Raw genomic sequence first — 17,335 nt, forward strand, 5'->3', positions numbered from 1 at the left:
ATGTTCACTAGTGGGAAATTGCATAAAGTTTTATAAATCTAGCACTAGGAAGGGAGGAGCTTAGAGAGAACAGTGTGCAGTAGAGGCAAAGATGCTCCCCTGTGAGATGAAATGGTTTTAAAGAGAGTCCCCAAGAAGCAAAGACAATTTTGGCACTCTCTACTTAAAATTAATTTAATAAAGTTTAAAGTCTTGTTGATATAGTTGGCCACTGTGACAGAAATGAAGCTATCAATCCCAAGTGAATTCTGAATCCCATAGCACACGGGGATATTCAGGTTGTTTAGAAATTTCTTTGCCACTTGGCTCAGAGATAATCATTACCAAATTAGGCTTTCCCCACTCAATATATATTGTATATATGCTAGCAGATTTATCTTAGTTCTGGCCTTGTTGCTCCTTCACTAAAGAAATTTGTTTTAGGGCTGGGGTTGTGGCTCAGAGGTAGAGCACTTATCTAGCACATGTGAGACACTGGGTTCGATCCTCAGCACCATATAAAAATAAAATAAAGATGTTGTGTCCACCTATAACTAATAAATAAGTAAATTTAAAAAATTTTGTTTTCCCATGGACTCAAGAGTAAAATTTCAATGCAATATGCAGTCCAGCTTTTAAAGAAGTACTATAAACATATAAGAAAACAGATTTTGGAGCAAAAGACCTGGGTCCAAATACTGGTTCTGTCAACTATCTATGGTAATTTGAGGTCTATGGTCAAATTATTTTAATTCTGAGAGCTAGTTTTCTCATCTGTAAAATGTAGATTATACTCAGTTTCACCCCATTGTGAAAAAAAAATATAACATATGTCTGGTACATAGTACTTCATTTTATAGTTTTCCACTTCCCTTATTGACTCAGCTTCAACCTACTTTCTAAGATTATTTTTGTCAGTATTTCTCTTCACGCATTATTCGTTCCAACCAAATAGGGTAGTTTCCCGGAATCCTTCCAGATTCTTCAGCGATCTTCTCTTAAGTTTTTTCATCTTATTCATCCAAAACATATTCATCAAAGGTCTGCTGCTTGCCAGGCAGATCCTAGAGTAAACAAGTTTTCCTTCTAGACTATCATCCTTCTCCATGGACTGCTCTTTCCCTCTATGTATCAAAATTCTGACTTCAAAAATTAACACAAATCCTTCCTCATTCATTCAACAATGACTTGCTATAGACTATGTGCAGAGCCCTGGCTTAGGAAGTAAGGATACTCATTCATATGAGATCTACAGGGGATACAAACAAATAAAAAAGGCTAAAATAAGGGTGCTATGTAAAAGCCCCAGAGTAGGGAATGCTTTGAAAAACTTCTTGCATCACAGCACATATGGAAAGAGTTCTTCACTAGCTGCCCCATCCCCAGTTGAGGGGATCACTGTCCAGCCATTTATACTCCACTCACAGCATCCTTGTTGGGCTGGTCTAGATTGAGACCTAAAGAATAAGTAGATGATAAAAAAGAAGAGATAGTTAGGCCTCTCAGTCATTCATTTAACAAGTTACTTATTGAACTTATACTGTGTGCCAGATACTGTGCCAGGGGCTAGGAGTATAACAGGGAACCCAGAAACTGTTCATAAAGAGCATTTCCTCAAGTGTAACAGACAAATGGACACACACTTTCAATAGTATGGGATCAGTGCTCTGAAAGAGATAAGCTCAGGGAGTCATGGGATCCCAGAGGGGGATCTTACCCAGGTTTGAGAAGTCAGTGATTTTCAGGGTGGTAAAATTTAAGTTTAGATGTTTGATTAGGTGGTAGAGTGGGAGGTGGGAGAAGTATTTCAAGAAGGCAGTAGAGGGCTTGGAAGTAAGGAAATTATGGGACATATTCCTTTCCTATTCCAAAAACCCTATATTTAATATACCGTCTTCTTTTAGACCTCTGTGCCTTGCTCATGCTCCCCTTCCCTGCCTGGCTAACTCATACTCTAAGAGCCAGTCCAAAGGTCACCTTCTTTGTAAAAGACCTCGCCAGACAAAATTAGTCATTTTGCTCTCTGCTTCTGCAGTGATGACTCTTAATTTGTGAGCCAAATAACATTGTCTGACACTAAATTCTTTTTCTGATATCTATAGTGACTTTATTAGAAGCTATAGTTATAAAAATGAAATCATGTTTTTATTAATTTAACAGCTGCCTTTAATAAAAGGAAAAATACAGAATCAACCAAACATTATATATTATTAGTATCATTATTTTTATTATTAATCTACTGTAAAAATTGATGGCTGTGTACAGTGGCACATACCTGTAGTTGTAGCGACTCAAAAGTCTGAGGCAAGAGTATTACAAGTTGGAGGTCAGTCTCTGCATTTAGGGAGACCATGTCTCAAAATAAAAATTAAAAAGGGTTGGGGTATAGCTCGTGTTGAGTGTCCCTGGGTTAAATCCACATGCACAAAAAACAAATAGATGGAAATACTGAATATATAGTAATTTAAATAATTTATATTGCTAAGAACTGCTTACTCATTTAAATTTCCTTTCCTTTTTTTTTTTTTTGTATTGGGGATTGAACCCAGGGGTACTTAACCACTGAGCCACATCCATCCACATCATTTTTGTATTTTACTTAGAGACAGGGTCTCACTGAGTTGCTTTGAACTAGAGATTCTCCTGCTTTAGCCTCCCAAACTGCTGGGATTACAAGTGTGTGCCACTGCACATGGCTACATTTTCACTATTTTATGCTAGGCTCTGAACATTTATTTAGGTTATAACTGTTTAGAAACATAGTTATTCATTAACTTTCTAATTGTATGATATATTGGTGAGACAGAATGATTGAAATTTTGAAATATTGTCTCAAAAATATGTAAGTACTTTCACTAGTAATTTTATAATTTCTTCATCAAGTCCAGCTCTTTAATCTTGTGACTGATTCCTCTCCCATGGCATGGGATGAATATCACAGAAGAGGGTGCTCTGGCACACACTCAGTCCTGAAACCTCTTGCTTTTACCTTTGAACCTGCTGTGAACCCTCCTCAATTTTGGATCCTATAAATCTGATTATAAACTTGGCTCTTCTGACAATGACTCTGGGATTCTCTAGGTTGTTACTTTGGATATTGACTGATGGAGTACCCATTTATTGGTACTGATGAAAATTTAGATTTATGCAGTGAAGAAATCAGCATTAAGAATGCAAGTGTTAGCACAGTGCATGTCTGTAATCCTAGAGACTTGGGAGGCTGTGGCAGAAAGATCACAAGTTCAACATCAACCTGAGCAGCTTAGCAAGACTTGTCTAAAAATAAAAATAAAAAGGGCTGGAAATGCAGCTCAATGATGATATATCCCTGGGTTTGATCCCCAATATCTCAAAGTCAGTTATTTAAAAAATTTAAAAGTACTTACTAGCCAAGTGATGGCAAACCATAGCATGGTTTTTATTTCCTTTTGCAGTGAGGATTCAACTTGCTCTATGTTAGAACTTTTAATATTGCCCCACAAATTCCTAAGGTACTGTTCATTTTCAGGGCCTGGATGGAATTGGTTTCAAGTTTTGGAACCCAAAGACTGTAGAGACAATCTTGTGTGTGACTTGGCAGCACTCAACTATGCTGTAATAATATAGTGATGAACAAGGAAGATTGGACGTCTGACTTAATCTGTAGAATTCTGACTGACCACTCCTCAAGCCTCTTTTCTGGATACCTATTTCCTGGACCTACAGCTTTCTTCCTTCCCCACTGCTGTAGTTCAGGCTCTCATTAGTCTCTACCTCCTATAAAAAGGGCCTCCTAATTGGTTTTTTATCTATCCAACTCTTCAGCCTATAATTTCTAAAACACAGATCTTTGGGATGACTTTCAACGGTCCACAGAATTAAGTTCTGGTTCTTGGACTTTCTCTGTCAGCCCCCACAGGAAGAAGCCTCTGTCATTACTTCTGGGCACTCTCCTTCCTGCTTTAGGTCCCAGCAATACCTCCGCTGCTTGCAGTAAATACCCACCAGGGTATGTAGAATTTTGTCTGGAGGGAGGGGATTTGAGGGCAGTCAACTAGGAGATTCATAATTAACGATGAAGGGAAGAGCACCACGTGGAGGCAGGCAATGGATGCCTCAAGTTTGCTTTAAAAGTACACATTTTTTTCAGGTCATAAGTAGATCACATTGTTGTGACCTTGTGATCCCTTCTCTAGCAGAACACTCCAGACCACCGAATTCCAGCTTCTTCTAGCCACACAGCATTTTACAGAACGGACTTGTGGCTTTAATCTTCGGTTACCTTGGCCTGGAACGCCCCTGAGGCCGGGGGAGCGCTCACTCCCGGTTCAGGTCGCGCCCTAGCGGGGCCTTTTCCCTTCAGCCCCCTACGTAGGTCCTGCGCTTCCGCAATGGAGCGCGCTTGGTAATTCTAGTATAGAGTCGCGGCCTCGGTGGTGATCGGCCATTCTCTGCTTCCCCAGGCCGTGAGTCGTCAGCCCCGGGGAGCCGTGGCCGATGTCGCGCACCATGGGTCGCAAGCAGTTGGAGCTCCACATCCAGGCCGCGAGACTGTCCAGCCCGGGTCGCCGAGAATGAGACGTCTGGGTCACGTGACATGCCGATTGTCACGCGGGCGCCGCTCACCTGACCAGGCTCTCACGTGGCTCAGCCCGCTGTAGGGAGAGGTCACCGGCGAGCCATGGCAGGCCCCAGGCTTTGGTTTCCGCTGCTGCTGGTGGCAGCGTTCGCGACCTGGGCAACGGCCCTATGGCCCTGGCCCCAGTACATCCAAACCTCCCACCAGTACTACAACCTTTCCCCCTACAAATTCCAATTTCGGTACCACACCAGGTCCGCCGCGCAGCCGGGCTGCTCTGTCCTCGATGAGGCCTTCCTACGCTACCGTAAAGTGCTCTTCGGTTCGGGTCCTTGGCCCCGTCCTAACTTATCAGGTGAGTCACACCTGCCCGATCTTGTTACCCCGCCCTGAAAGAGCTGCCTTGGGACAGCCCCCTCAAATCTCTGCAGACACCCACCTTTTGTTTTTGCCCAACACTTTGATCACACACTCCATTTCCTCTTGCCCTTCTCCTACTGCTTGCTCTCTCAGGCACTCCCAGGTTTAGTCCATTCACTCCTTCACTCAGCTGACTTCTAGGGCCTGGCTTGTCTGTAATCCTTCCTTTGGCTATATTAGGTATTCATCCCAAAAATGTCTACTGTAGAACTGCAGTTCAATGAAGATATCAAATTGTGGAAAATTGTGCCAGTAGACATCTAAGATGATCATTCTGATCATATTCAAGTGAGGCTGGGGCTCCATGAATCTGACCAGTGCTAGGTAGAAGACACCAGAGAAGACCCTCAAAATTGGTGAGACAAGATTCAAAAACTTATGCCAAAGTACATTAAAATGTCTGGCACATAGTATGTCCAGTAAATGTTTAAATTGTGAGAGAAATCATAGAACACTTTCTCAAGGAAGTGAGTTTCCAGGAGCCATTTAAAATGAGGTGGTAGGTATAATTAGCTGGGATTGAGAGGAGGGTTTTTCAGGCCAGAAGAACTCTTGAGCAAAGGGTTATGACTGAGCACAAAGTTCTAACCTGGTGAATGTGATGGGGCTGGGGCCTGGAAAATGGGTAAGGATGGGATTGGGAAAGTATTCACATAGATAGATCTACCAGATACTTAGGACATCATTGTTCCTGAACAGAATAATCCCATCCCTTCTCTCAGTCCTTTTATTCTAAAATGGAAGATTATCATGAGTATCTGTATCCTTCTGAAGGAATTTTCAGTATTTGCATTGCTCATCCTTAGATATTAAATAAGTGACTAAGTGGCACTTAATCATCAAGTGGCATTTAATCAACCTCCTAAAATACCTCTTTTGGTCATTCCATAACTATGGCTGCAACTAGCAGATATTTTGTAATTTTTTAATTGGCTATATTAACATTAAAGGGCTACTTTGTGTAAAAGTTGTTAAGAAGGCATTGATATTTTTGTTTATTTCTAAGATCATCAAAAAGAAGATGATTTGGGCTGGGGATGTTGCTCAGTGGTAGAGTGCTTACATAGCATACGCAAGGCCCCAGATTCAATCCCCAGCACTGGAAAAAAAAAAAAAATGACTTGCTGGTTTTATTTAGTATTGCCTTTCAAGTTTCAAATTAGAGCATTAGCATGTGATTCCAGGAAAAGGAGAATCATATGACTCCAACTCATAACCTAAACTCATGTTGCTCTTAGCTCATTACAGAATTATGGATGCATTGAGATCACCTCTGCGTGATGCAGGAGAGAAACAGATAAGTTCAGGTACCTAGGCTGGGGAGAAAAAAGAATGTGGTTAGTTTGCTTCACTCTAATTGGGCTAGTAATTAAGTACATTGTAAGTATCCCCTGGCAAAGATAGGGCCTCTTCCTGTATAATGCCGAGTTGCCAGTAAGTTTATTATTTTAAAAGCAAAGAGGAAGAAAAGTATGTAGTAGAATTATTTTTCTTATGAAAGGTCATGTGGAAAATGGAAGGAGACATAGGGAGGAGTCATGAATAGTCTGTCTTTGGAAAGGTGGTAAGTAGCAGGAGCACAGTTTTTAGCGAGGAGCAAAATAATTGTATTTAATTTTGTATCCCAGGGCCTGGATTTAGTTAATAGGAGTCCTCAATTAACCTCTTTACAAGCAGCCCTGTTTTTGCCTTTATTACCTAAATCATAACACTTTTCCAATAATCCTGGATAATTGGAAGTTGAGCCCAAGCAGCTCAACTTTCAAGGCATGTATGTGTGTGAACAGAGGAGGTAGTTTGAGCCTTGTATATATAAAAAAAATCTGAGTCATTTCCTTAAGCTCTCTTTCTGGCTTGGATATTCTGGAGGATCCAGGGTCTGAAATATGGCTTATTTAGGAGGCACCCAGAGAAGATTATTTATCATTTGTTTATGTGCCCTCAGGCACATTGCCTAATTTCCAGGCTTTTGGGCTGCTACTACTTTTTTTCCATATTTTTTTTATTGGTTCATTATAGTTGTACACAGTGATAGGATTCATTGTTACATATTCATGGAGGCACACTTGTAACAATGTAATTTGGCTAATATCATTCCCCAGTTCCTCCTAAAATCTGCCTATATTCCAGGCATAAGAAAATAGTTATGAATGTTTTTGCAGTCTTTGAAAGACTTTATAATAGAGGGAAGAACTGGTGATTTTAAAAGTAAAACAGGGCTGAGGGTATAGCTCGGTGGCTGAGCACTTGCCTAGCATTTGTGAGACTCTAGTATTGTTCTCTATATCACAAAAAATAAAAATAAGTAAAAATTAAAACAGCCTGAACCCCTGTGATACCCTTTTGTCCATTTCCTTCCACCCCTCTTCCTCACTTCCAAATAGAAGAGTGAAGTAGGGCATGGGGGGAATTTTGTCAGTTGATGTCTTGTTGGGTTAGTTTTTAATAGCAGGTGTGGACACTTGAGCTGTACAGCCTCATGCTAGGACATGTTGTCAATTTCTTAGCCTGTTAAAGGCGTAAACATCAATCCCCTTCATCCTCAAGAAAAGGTCTACTCTGAAAAAAAAAAAAAGAGGTCTAACAAATGAATTAAGAACTGTCTGGGAGGGGAGGGCTGGGTTTGTGGCTCAGCAGTAGAGCGCTCTCCTGGCACGTTTGAGACCCTGGGTTCGATCCTCAGCACCACATAAAAATAAATAAACAAAATAAAGGTATTGTGTCCAACTACAACTAAAAAATAAATAAATAAATATATAAAGACTTTTCTCCCTTTTTTGTTGGGCCACTGACAACAAAAGCAGCTAAAGAGAAAAGTAGAGGTGTGAGAGGTGTATGTGTGAAGAGTTTTCTGTACCTCAGGGTTTATGGGTCTTTAGTCCATAGAAATAGATTTATAGAAATAGAGAATTAGATTTGCTTTATTCTCTTCCCAGGTGCAGTGCTTCTGTCGTAAGCTGAGGCAGTGCTTAAATTTCAACAGTCAATTGAGTTCCTGTGGAAGTGTGTGCTCAGATGCAGGAAGTGGGGCTGCTTGTCAGCTCAACTGTCAGAGAGCAACCTCCTTCTTTTGTAAAGTTTTTGGGGTTGTGGGTGAGAAGGATACTTATAGGTGAAAAGTATAACTACTGTACTATTAAGTCTGGTGGTAACTGGTAATAGAGTGCCACAGTAGTGGCTTTCTTCTTTTGACTGGAGCTTCAGTCCTAGATTGGGGTGGATTGAAGAGTTCAAGCCCATGTTCTTTGTTTCTTTTTTGTTTTGTTTTGTTTTGAATACTTTTTAGTTGAAGATGGACACAATATCTTTATTTATTTTTATATGGTACTGAGGATTGAACGCAGTGTCTCTTGTGTGCGAGGCAAGCGCTTTACCACTGAACCACAACCCCAGCCCCACCATATTCTTTTATATGTTGGAATATCACTTGTTGGTCATAGAGGGTGACCAAACACATGACAGTGGAGTCTTCAGTCTCCTGTAAGACATTCATGAAAAACTCTTCCGAGAAGCTGCTCCTTTGATGCTGTTAGACCCCAAGGTACCCTGCCCTGGGCTACTCCAGCCAAATGATACACAATGGAGGTTTGCTCTGGAAAAACTTACTTATTGGAAAAAAAGGAAGTAGAAAATGGAAGGGAACTATCATTTATTGAATGTCTGGCACTCAATGTTTATTATGCCCTTTAATTGTCATAACATCTCCTTGAATTCAGTGTTATATATCCCCATCTGTCAGAACAGGGCATCTCACAAAGTGACATGCCCAAGGTTATACAGCTAGTAGTGTTGGGGCAGAAATTCCAATCAGAACTGTTTGTCCACAAAGATTTTGTTCTTGTCACTGTGCAGTCTTGAAGTAAAGTCATAAATATCTTTGTCAAGCCAGTTAGCAATTTGGAAAACTACTGGCCTCTGGTAGGGTTAAGCTCTGATCACATCTTAGTGCTAATTGCTCCAAATAATAACCTCTGACATCTAATTGCTTATTAATGCTCAGGTGGTGAGTGTGTTTATTCCTGCCACATTGTTATCAGATTCCAGGACCATTTCTGACTTCCTTCATTTTATCCCTTCTTAATATAAATAGCATTTATTAACCAACCATAATTTGTCAATAACAGTAGGTCCATATAGGGGAATATATATGTGTGTGTGTGTGTGTGTATATATATATATAAAATTTTTTTGTAGTCCTACACAAATTATTTATATATATATATATATATTATATATATATAATTTGTGTGGGACTACAAAAAAATTTTTTAAAGAATGTTAGATAATTTAAGAGATTCTTGGGGTTTACATCATCATTTGTAGTTTAAGAAAATGAAAATCTACTCTTTAGGTTTTTGGCATTGTTCAAATTTAAGTGTCTGAAAAGTTGGAGCCAAAAAATATTAATAGAATTACCCTCATCCTTGAAGAATTTATAGTCCCTGAAAGTGGAGATACAGATATACAATAAAGTGTGTGTGTGTGTGTGTGTGTGTGTTTTGTTCTGTGATAACTGAAGTGTAGGGTTCTTTGAGGGCGTGGAAGAGGACACTTGACCCAAGCGTGGAAGCATGGGAGGAAGGTGTGTGGTTTTTTTTTTTTTTTTTTCCCCCTAAAAAATGCACCTTTATTATACCACAATTTCTAGGGTCAGGAACTTGAGAGTTACTTAGGTGGATATTTCTGATTCATGCTCTATTATGAGGTTGCAGTTATCTGAAGGATTGACTGGTACTTGTGCATCCACCTAGAAGGTGTGTTTTGAATGGCTTTCACAAAGTAAGAGTTCATGTAGACAGACATAGTGCTTCCTGTAGACAGAAGACCGTATGAAAGGCCTTCAGATGAGAATCTTTCCAACATATTTAAGAAACTGAAGGTCAAAGTATAGCTGTAGGGTAAATCAGTGAGTTTTGAAGCTAGATACATAATAGATGAAAGGCCATTAAATAAGAAAAGTAGTGAGATTAAACTCTGGTTGCATTGGGGATTTGTGGGAATAGGACTAGAGGAAAGCCCACTACAGTGATCTGGGTAAGAAATAATAGTGGCTGGAGCAGGATGATAGGTATAGGGACAGAGAATACTAGAAAGACTGAAGAGAGATTTTACTGGTTTTATGCTTGGAAGTTGTGAGGTACGTTGGAGGGAAAGATGCTGAAGGATGACTCTCATATTTCTTTAGCAGTTTTGTTTTGTTTTGTTTTAATTGGTACTGGAGATTGAACTCAGGGGCACTCAACCACTAAGCCACATCCCTAGTCCTATTTTGCATTTTATTTAGAGGCAGAGTCTCACTGAGTTGCTTAGCGCCTCTCCATTGCTGAGTCTGTCTTTGAACTTGCGATCCTCCTGTCTTAGCTTCCCAAGTTTCTGGGATTACAGGTGCGCATGTCACCAACACCGAGCATTCTTTATCAGTTTGAGTGTTCTCATTTGCATGTTGCTGCCTCACAAAGATGGAGAAAGGGATGGAGTAAAAAGAGAAAGACTGATTAAGAGGTTGAGAGATGAACTGAGTATGATAAAAAGTTTCTTTTTGGATTTGTCAAGGGAGGCATATCTTTGCAAACAGCTAGGTACATGGAACCAAAACTTGGGAAATGAGTTTGAACACTTCCAAAAGATAGAAGATATAAAGGTGACCATGGAAGGGTGGTTGAGGAGGAGAAAAGGCTATTGTTGGAAAACTACTAAGCCAGAATGTGGGTTAGTTCTTCCTCCAGGTATTAAAGTCATCTAGGTGGAGAGGAAGGCTTGGCATCAGAAACCAAAGTGTCCGAGTAAATAACAAAGTGACCAGGAAATTGCCATGTTGCGATAAAGAAAGGCTCTAGATTCAATAACTGGATGGCATGAGCCACAGAAGGGAGCTGTGTTTTCACTTGATGGTGGGGGATGGATGACCTAGAAATAGCACCAAGTCTCAATCTCGGTATGAAAAGACCTTGCCTCTCAGAACAAATTGTAGAGATAGTGGTGTGTGGTGTCTCTAGGGAGAGCCAGGCTTCAGTTAGAGAGGAAGCAAAAGTGCTGAGAATGGTCGGTAGTTAAATAATCATACAACAAAACTTCAAGAGTTATTCAAGGGTGGGTGATGTGGTCAGTAAAAAGGAAACATTTATGGGAATGGGAGTGTGGGACCAGAAATGGGCTTATATATTGAGCAGAGTGACAAAAGATGTTAGAGGTAGGACACAGATTTCCCTGACTGTAAGCTTACAACTGCCAAAAATCTAAGTTCCACAGACCAGTGTGTAAGAGTGCCGCAGTCTGGCTGGGCACAATCAGGAGCCACTTGTCAAAAGAAACTAACTTTATTTTTAGAACCACACGACAAAGAAAATAGTCTCTCAGGAAAAACCCTCAGAGCCTCAACTGCCACCACCGGCTTTCCCCAAGCCTCTCTCTCCCCCACAAGCTTCTCTCCACCTCCCACAATCCTCCTGCTCTTGAGGCCGATTGGCTGGGTCACGTGGGCGGAGCCAAAAAAGTCCCCCAATGAGCAGCTCCGTGGTCTGAAAGGGCAGGGAAACAGTCCAATGAGCATCACCGCAGAGGAGCCAATCAGCTAGATGTTGCTGGGGCCGAGGAGCCAATCAGCTAGATGTTGCTGGGGCTGCTGTGAGCCAATCATCAGCCGGCAGCTGGAAGTTTGCTGGCAGCTGGAAGTTTGCTGGGGCCCCTCAGGCTGTGGCTCTCAACATCTCCCCCTCTCTGTTTAAACAACAAGCATGTGGCTTAGGGACCGTGCCTGTTAGGCAGTCCAATTCAACATATGGTCCTTACCCGTCATCGGATGAACTGACCTCTAGGCGTCAGCCTCCTGTCTTAGGTTGGTACCACTGCAATTGGATCATACCCGTCACTGACTACCGGTCCAGCATACAGCCATACTTGTGGATAGGCCTTTGCACCTGTGGGGGGGTGAGGTTCTTTGCCTCACCTCTGTTGGCCCCCAAATTTTAGACCATCACTAGTAGAGGAGGATGCAAAATGCCATGACATTAAGCCAATTGAGGGCTCCTTTGAAAAATTGTACCACCGGTGACATCATCAGCAAAAATACCCCAACACTACCATAAGTCGCTGCACCAACAGATAGTTCACAATGCATACAGGTGAGCTCACAATGTGTCCAGGCAAGTTCTGCAAGCAGTTCAGTGATGGCTATTGTAGAAGCTGTAGATTGGTTTTATCTTTGACTTCACCAGCACTGGGATGAAGATAGGAATTCTGGCAATAATGGCTAAAGAAAAAATTATGTAACATTCCAGAAGGCACTAAAAGAAAACAATTTTCTTAACAATTTACATTGTCTTCACCGGCACTGGGATGAAGATAGGAATTCTGGCAATAATGGCTAAAGAAAAAATTATGTAACATTACCGAAGGCACTAAAAGAAAACAATTTTCTTAACAATTTACATTGTCTTTAAGAGAATTATTAAATATAATGAAAAGGAAAGGTGAAAGTAAACAAACAGATCTGTTAACCTTCTTTTTTGTTTACATATTAAAACAATCCTCAACAGTTGTTTACCCAATTTAAATTAAACCATATAAATCACGTGAAAAAAAAATATTTGGATCCATTTTATCATGAGCGCTCATCATATATGATATATGGACATACGTACATTCAAACATATAACACAAAACACAAGTGTGCACACATAATATAATACATACAACACATAACATTATAGTAAAGGCCTTATAACTTTTTACAGGTGAAATCTCCATTGCAATGTTTAAAAACTCTATAGTCAAAAAATAGAACTGATCAGCAAAACATTAACCTAGGTCTGTATGAGCTCAAAAAACAAAATAGAACTTCATGATATGGCAAAGGGCAATAATAAAATAGATATTGAAAAAAGCATCCTGGTTCTGTTGCAGATGTAAGAATAGCCAAACTGGAGTTTTGGATATCAGTTGTTATGGATTTGAGCCAAATCATCTTCTTTTTGGTCTGTAGAAATCGCTTTAGTTAATCTTTCTGGAATCCAAATCGGCTGCTGTTCTCCCTGTGGAAACACATAAACAGACCCCCGACTCCAGACAATCACTGGGTCAGGACCTTGGTTAATCTCTCTGGAATCCAAATCGGCTGCTGTTCTCCCTGTGGAAACACACAAACAGACCCCCGACTCCAGACAATTACTGGGTCAGGACCTTTCCATTGTCCTGTTAGAATATCCTTCCAAAGTACCTTGGGCTTATGTACATTTTTTGGACACATATGCCTTTCCGCAGCACTAAGTCCTGATGAATCCAAATTTAAAAAGTTTAGAGTAAAAAGGGTTATTTTAAGTTTATCTTTGGGGAATATATACCCCTTCCCAATTCCTTCTTTTTGCTTTAATAAGTACATTTTAATAGTTTGATGAGCTCTTTCAACTATGCCTTGTCCCTGTGGATTGTATGGGATTCCTGTTATATGAGTAATGCCAAATGTTGAGCAAAATTGTTTAAAAGAGGTAGAAGTATAACCAGGGGCATTATCTGTTTTTAACTGTTTTGGAACACCCACAGTGGCAAAATTTTGTAAGCAATGAGCTATAACATCTTTAGTTTTTTCTCCGGCATGAAGGGAGCCCATCAAAAATCCAGAAGAAGTATCAACTGTAACATGCAAATATTTTAATTTTCCAAATTCTGGCAAGTGTGTGACGTCCATCTGCCAAATATGGTTAGGTATCAATCCTCTAGGATTGACTCCAAGATTAACTTGTGGTAAAAAGGTCACACAATTTTGACATTGTTTTATTATTTGTCTAGCTTGTTCCTTAGTTATTTTAAAACGCTTTTGTAAAGTATTAGCATTGACATGGAACTTTTTATGAAAATTTATAGCTTCTTCTAGTGTAGAGAAAATATGTATGTCATGTGTAGTTTTATCTGCTAAATCATTGCCCAAACTAAGGGCTCCAGGCAATCCTGTATGTGCCCTGATATGTCCTATAAAGAATGGATCTTTTCTGTCCCAGATTAGACTTTGTATAGTGGAAAGCAAAGAGAAAACAGTAGAAGAAGGGGAAATCCTACCAGCATCTTCAAGAGATACTATAGCATTAACTACATACTGACTATCGGAAAATAAATTAAATACAGAATCTTTAAACATCACAAAAGCTTGTAAAACTGCATTAAGCTCTACCTTTTGAGCTGATTGTTTGGGTACTAAAAATGTAAAAGTTTGATCAGGGGTAACGACTGCTGCTGTACCATTATTTGACCCATCAGTGAATATATTTGGAGCATTCATGATAGGTGTTTTTCTTGTCATTTTTGGAAAAATTACAGGATGCAATGACCAAAAAGACAATAAAGGATTAGATGGTAAGTGGTTATCAAATGAAACATTAGATTTGCACATGATTATTGCCCAAGTATTTAACTCATTAGCTAACTCATCAATTTGATTCATAGTATATGGAGTAATAATTTTATTGGGAGAAATTCCAAACACTCCCTTTGCTGCTTTTATTCCTTTGAGTATTAATTGTCCTACAGCCTCAGGATACCTAGTAAGAATAGTGTTAGGAGAATAAGATAAATGTATCCATAATAATGGACCTTCTCTTTTACTTGAATCATTATGTCTTCTCCTTCCTCTACCATTGTCTGAACTGAAGGCTTTGGACTAAGCAAACAAGATACGAATGTCCACAATGGCAATGTGCCAACTGGCAGAGTCCCTGGGCTTTTCTTTTCTATTCTTTTTAAATCTTCACCATGATGGTTCCATTGTGATATATTTAACAACTCCTCCTTAAAAAGCCATGGGCTACATTTTTGTATTGTATCAACGTATGCCCTGATTGTTCTTGATTTTACTGAGATGCCTCCTTCCTCTAACAATTTACTTAACACTCTTTCAGTTTGTTTTTTACTAATTTCTGAACCCGTATTTCTACTATAATACAACCCAACAAGATAACGCCTAACAAAACTGAAACTGAGTGAAACAAAATTGGAACAACACAAAATCATTATAATAGCCTCCTGAAATGTCCATCCGTCCTTTCTCCCTATCTGTTCCTCAGATGTGAGCGGTTTTTCTTCCATCTTACACATCTCCAGGGACAGGCAACTTAAAACAAAAGTGAAACAAAATAACAAAAGAAGAATCTTAAAATGGCTACCCATCCTCTCGCCCTGCCCTCAGGGGCGAGCAGTTCACTTACCCTCAGTCGCTCCCCGTGCGAGCCACCAAATGCCGCAGTCTGGCTGGGCACAATCAGGAGCCACTTGTCAAAAGAAACTAACTTTATTTTTAGAACCACACACGACAAACAAAATAGTCTCTCAGGAAAAACCCTCAGAGCCTCAACTGCCACCACCGGCTTTCCCCAAGCCTCTCTCTCCCCCACAAGCTTCTCTCCACCTCCCACAATCCTCCTGCTCTTGAGGCCGATTGGCTGGGTCACGTGGGCGGAGCCAAAAAAGTCCCCCAATGAGCAGCTCCGTGGTCTGAAAGGGCAGGGAAACAATCCAATGAGCATCACCGCAGAGGAGCCAATCAGCTAGATGTTGCTGGGGCCGAGGAGCCAATCAGCTAGATGTTGCTGGGGCTGCTGTGAGCCAATCATCAGCCAGCAGCTGGAAGTTTGCTGGCAGCTGGAAGTTTGCTGGGGCCCCTCAGGCTGTGGCTCTCAACATCCAGTGTGTCAGAGTGTTTTTCAGTTTGGAAAAAAATTAAATTCTTATATCAAACACAAAGTAAATTCCAAGTAGATTAAAGATCTGAAGATTTAGAATATACCATAAAAGCATTAGAAGGAATCCTAGAATTTATTCTTATAATCCCAGGAGTAGAAGAGGCCTTTCTAAGCAAGCAAATAAAGAAAACTATAAAGGAAAAGACAAACATATTTAACTACATAAGAATTAAAGCAAAGAAACCACAAGATTAAAAAAATAAAGGTCAAAATGGGGCAAATAGTTACAAACTTAAAAGATGAGGCTAAAATCTAGAAGAGCTCCACAAATCAATAAAAGAAAATTAACCAAGAAAAGTACAAAGAATATAGTTAGTAATTGCAAAACAATGCATAAATTCAGTCATTATTAAAGAAATGCTAATTAAATCTGTGTTCTTGTTTTGTTTTGTTTTGTTTTTAACCAGGCTGGCAAAGATGAAAAAGAATTGAGATGATCTAATGTTAGAAGGATGTGGAGAAATGGGCTCAGATATGTGGGTTTGGGTAAAAAATCAATGCAATAATTTGAAGAGTAATTTGGCTGTGTCATGACCGAACTTTTCACATCTTCGGCCTAGTATTTGCATCCCTAAGAATTTGTGCTATGGAAATCTTTCACAACTGTATATATACACACAAATATTTGTTTATTAGAACATTGCTTCTAATATTAAAAATTTAGAAAACTTACCAAATGTCCACAAATGGGAGAGAAGTTAGTTAAGGAGTTTTCATCAATGGAATTTTATTTAGTATTTATAAATAATGGTGTGAATCTCTAAATATTGACATTGGAAGATCTACAGATCATTTTGGTAAATGGAAAAAAAGTTATAAGCTAATATGAAGTTAGATTCCATTTTTGTTCTAAAAATTAATATCAGTGTATTTACAAAAAATTGGAAGGCTGTTCAAAATGATAGACTGCAGTTACCTCTTGGAATCTAGAATTATAGGGAGATTTTTCTCTTTCTAATAAGAGTAGGGTAAGGAGGGACAGATCAGAGTTTTTAAGTAGTGGGGAAAGGGGGCTGAAGATGTAGCTCAGTGGTAGAGTAGTTGCCTAGTACGAATGAGGCCCTGAGTTCAATCCCCAGTACCATGTGGGGAAGGGGGGTTTAGAGAAAGTTGGGGGCAAAATGCCTTTTTTTTTTTTTTTGTACTGAGGATTGAACCAGGGGCACTTAACCACATCCCCAGCCCTCTTTTGTATTTTATTTAGATATAGGGTCTCACTGAGATGCTTAAGGCCTTGCTAAGTTGCTGAGACTAGCTTTGAATGGAAAAAAAAAGTCTTAATTACAACTTTGCTTAAAAAACAAAAAGAAAAAAGAAAAGAAAAGCAGCAAGATGGGAATGAGAGGAAGGGAAACATTCAGCATTCACCTGTGGACTGGAGAGAGTACACTATGAGTAGTCTCTGGAACGTGAAGAATCTTAGGACTCATGGGCAACTGCACCACAGTCTAAACTGAATTCAGCAGCACTGAGGAGAAGCCCCAGACTCAGCACAGTCACCTTCTCATTTCCCACTTTACTGGATAAGAAGTTTCATAGGGATGCCTTTGCCTCCTCCCTTAGCCACACTGATGTGCTTCCCATGCTTGGAATATATTTTCTCCTCTTGGTGCTTAGCAAACACAACTTAGGGTTCAGATCTTACTCAGAG

At 39.9% G+C, this 17,335-nt stretch overlaps 1 protein-coding gene across 1 annotated transcript in view; it reads left to right on the forward strand.

The window, feature by feature from the left end:
- The first annotated feature begins 4,593 nt into the window (after positions 1–4,593).
- Positions 4,594–17,335, forward strand: part of Hexa (hexosaminidase subunit alpha) — a 30,873-nt gene continuing 18,131 nt past the window's right edge. Inside the window, exon 1 of the mRNA XM_046428031.2 lies at positions 4,594–4,892. Coding sequence (XP_046283987.1) covers positions 4,640–4,892 — 253 coding nt within the window. The 5' untranslated portion in view covers positions 4,594–4,639. The remainder of the gene's footprint in view (positions 4,893–17,335) is intronic.

This window comes from Marmota monax, unplaced genomic scaffold (assembly GCF_021218885.2).
Source record: "Marmota monax isolate L192 unplaced genomic scaffold, Marmota_monax_Labrador192_F-V1.1 WCK01_AAM20220418_F8-fsc00111, whole genome shotgun sequence".
NCBI lineage: Eukaryota > Metazoa > Chordata > Mammalia > Rodentia > Sciuridae > Marmota > Marmota monax.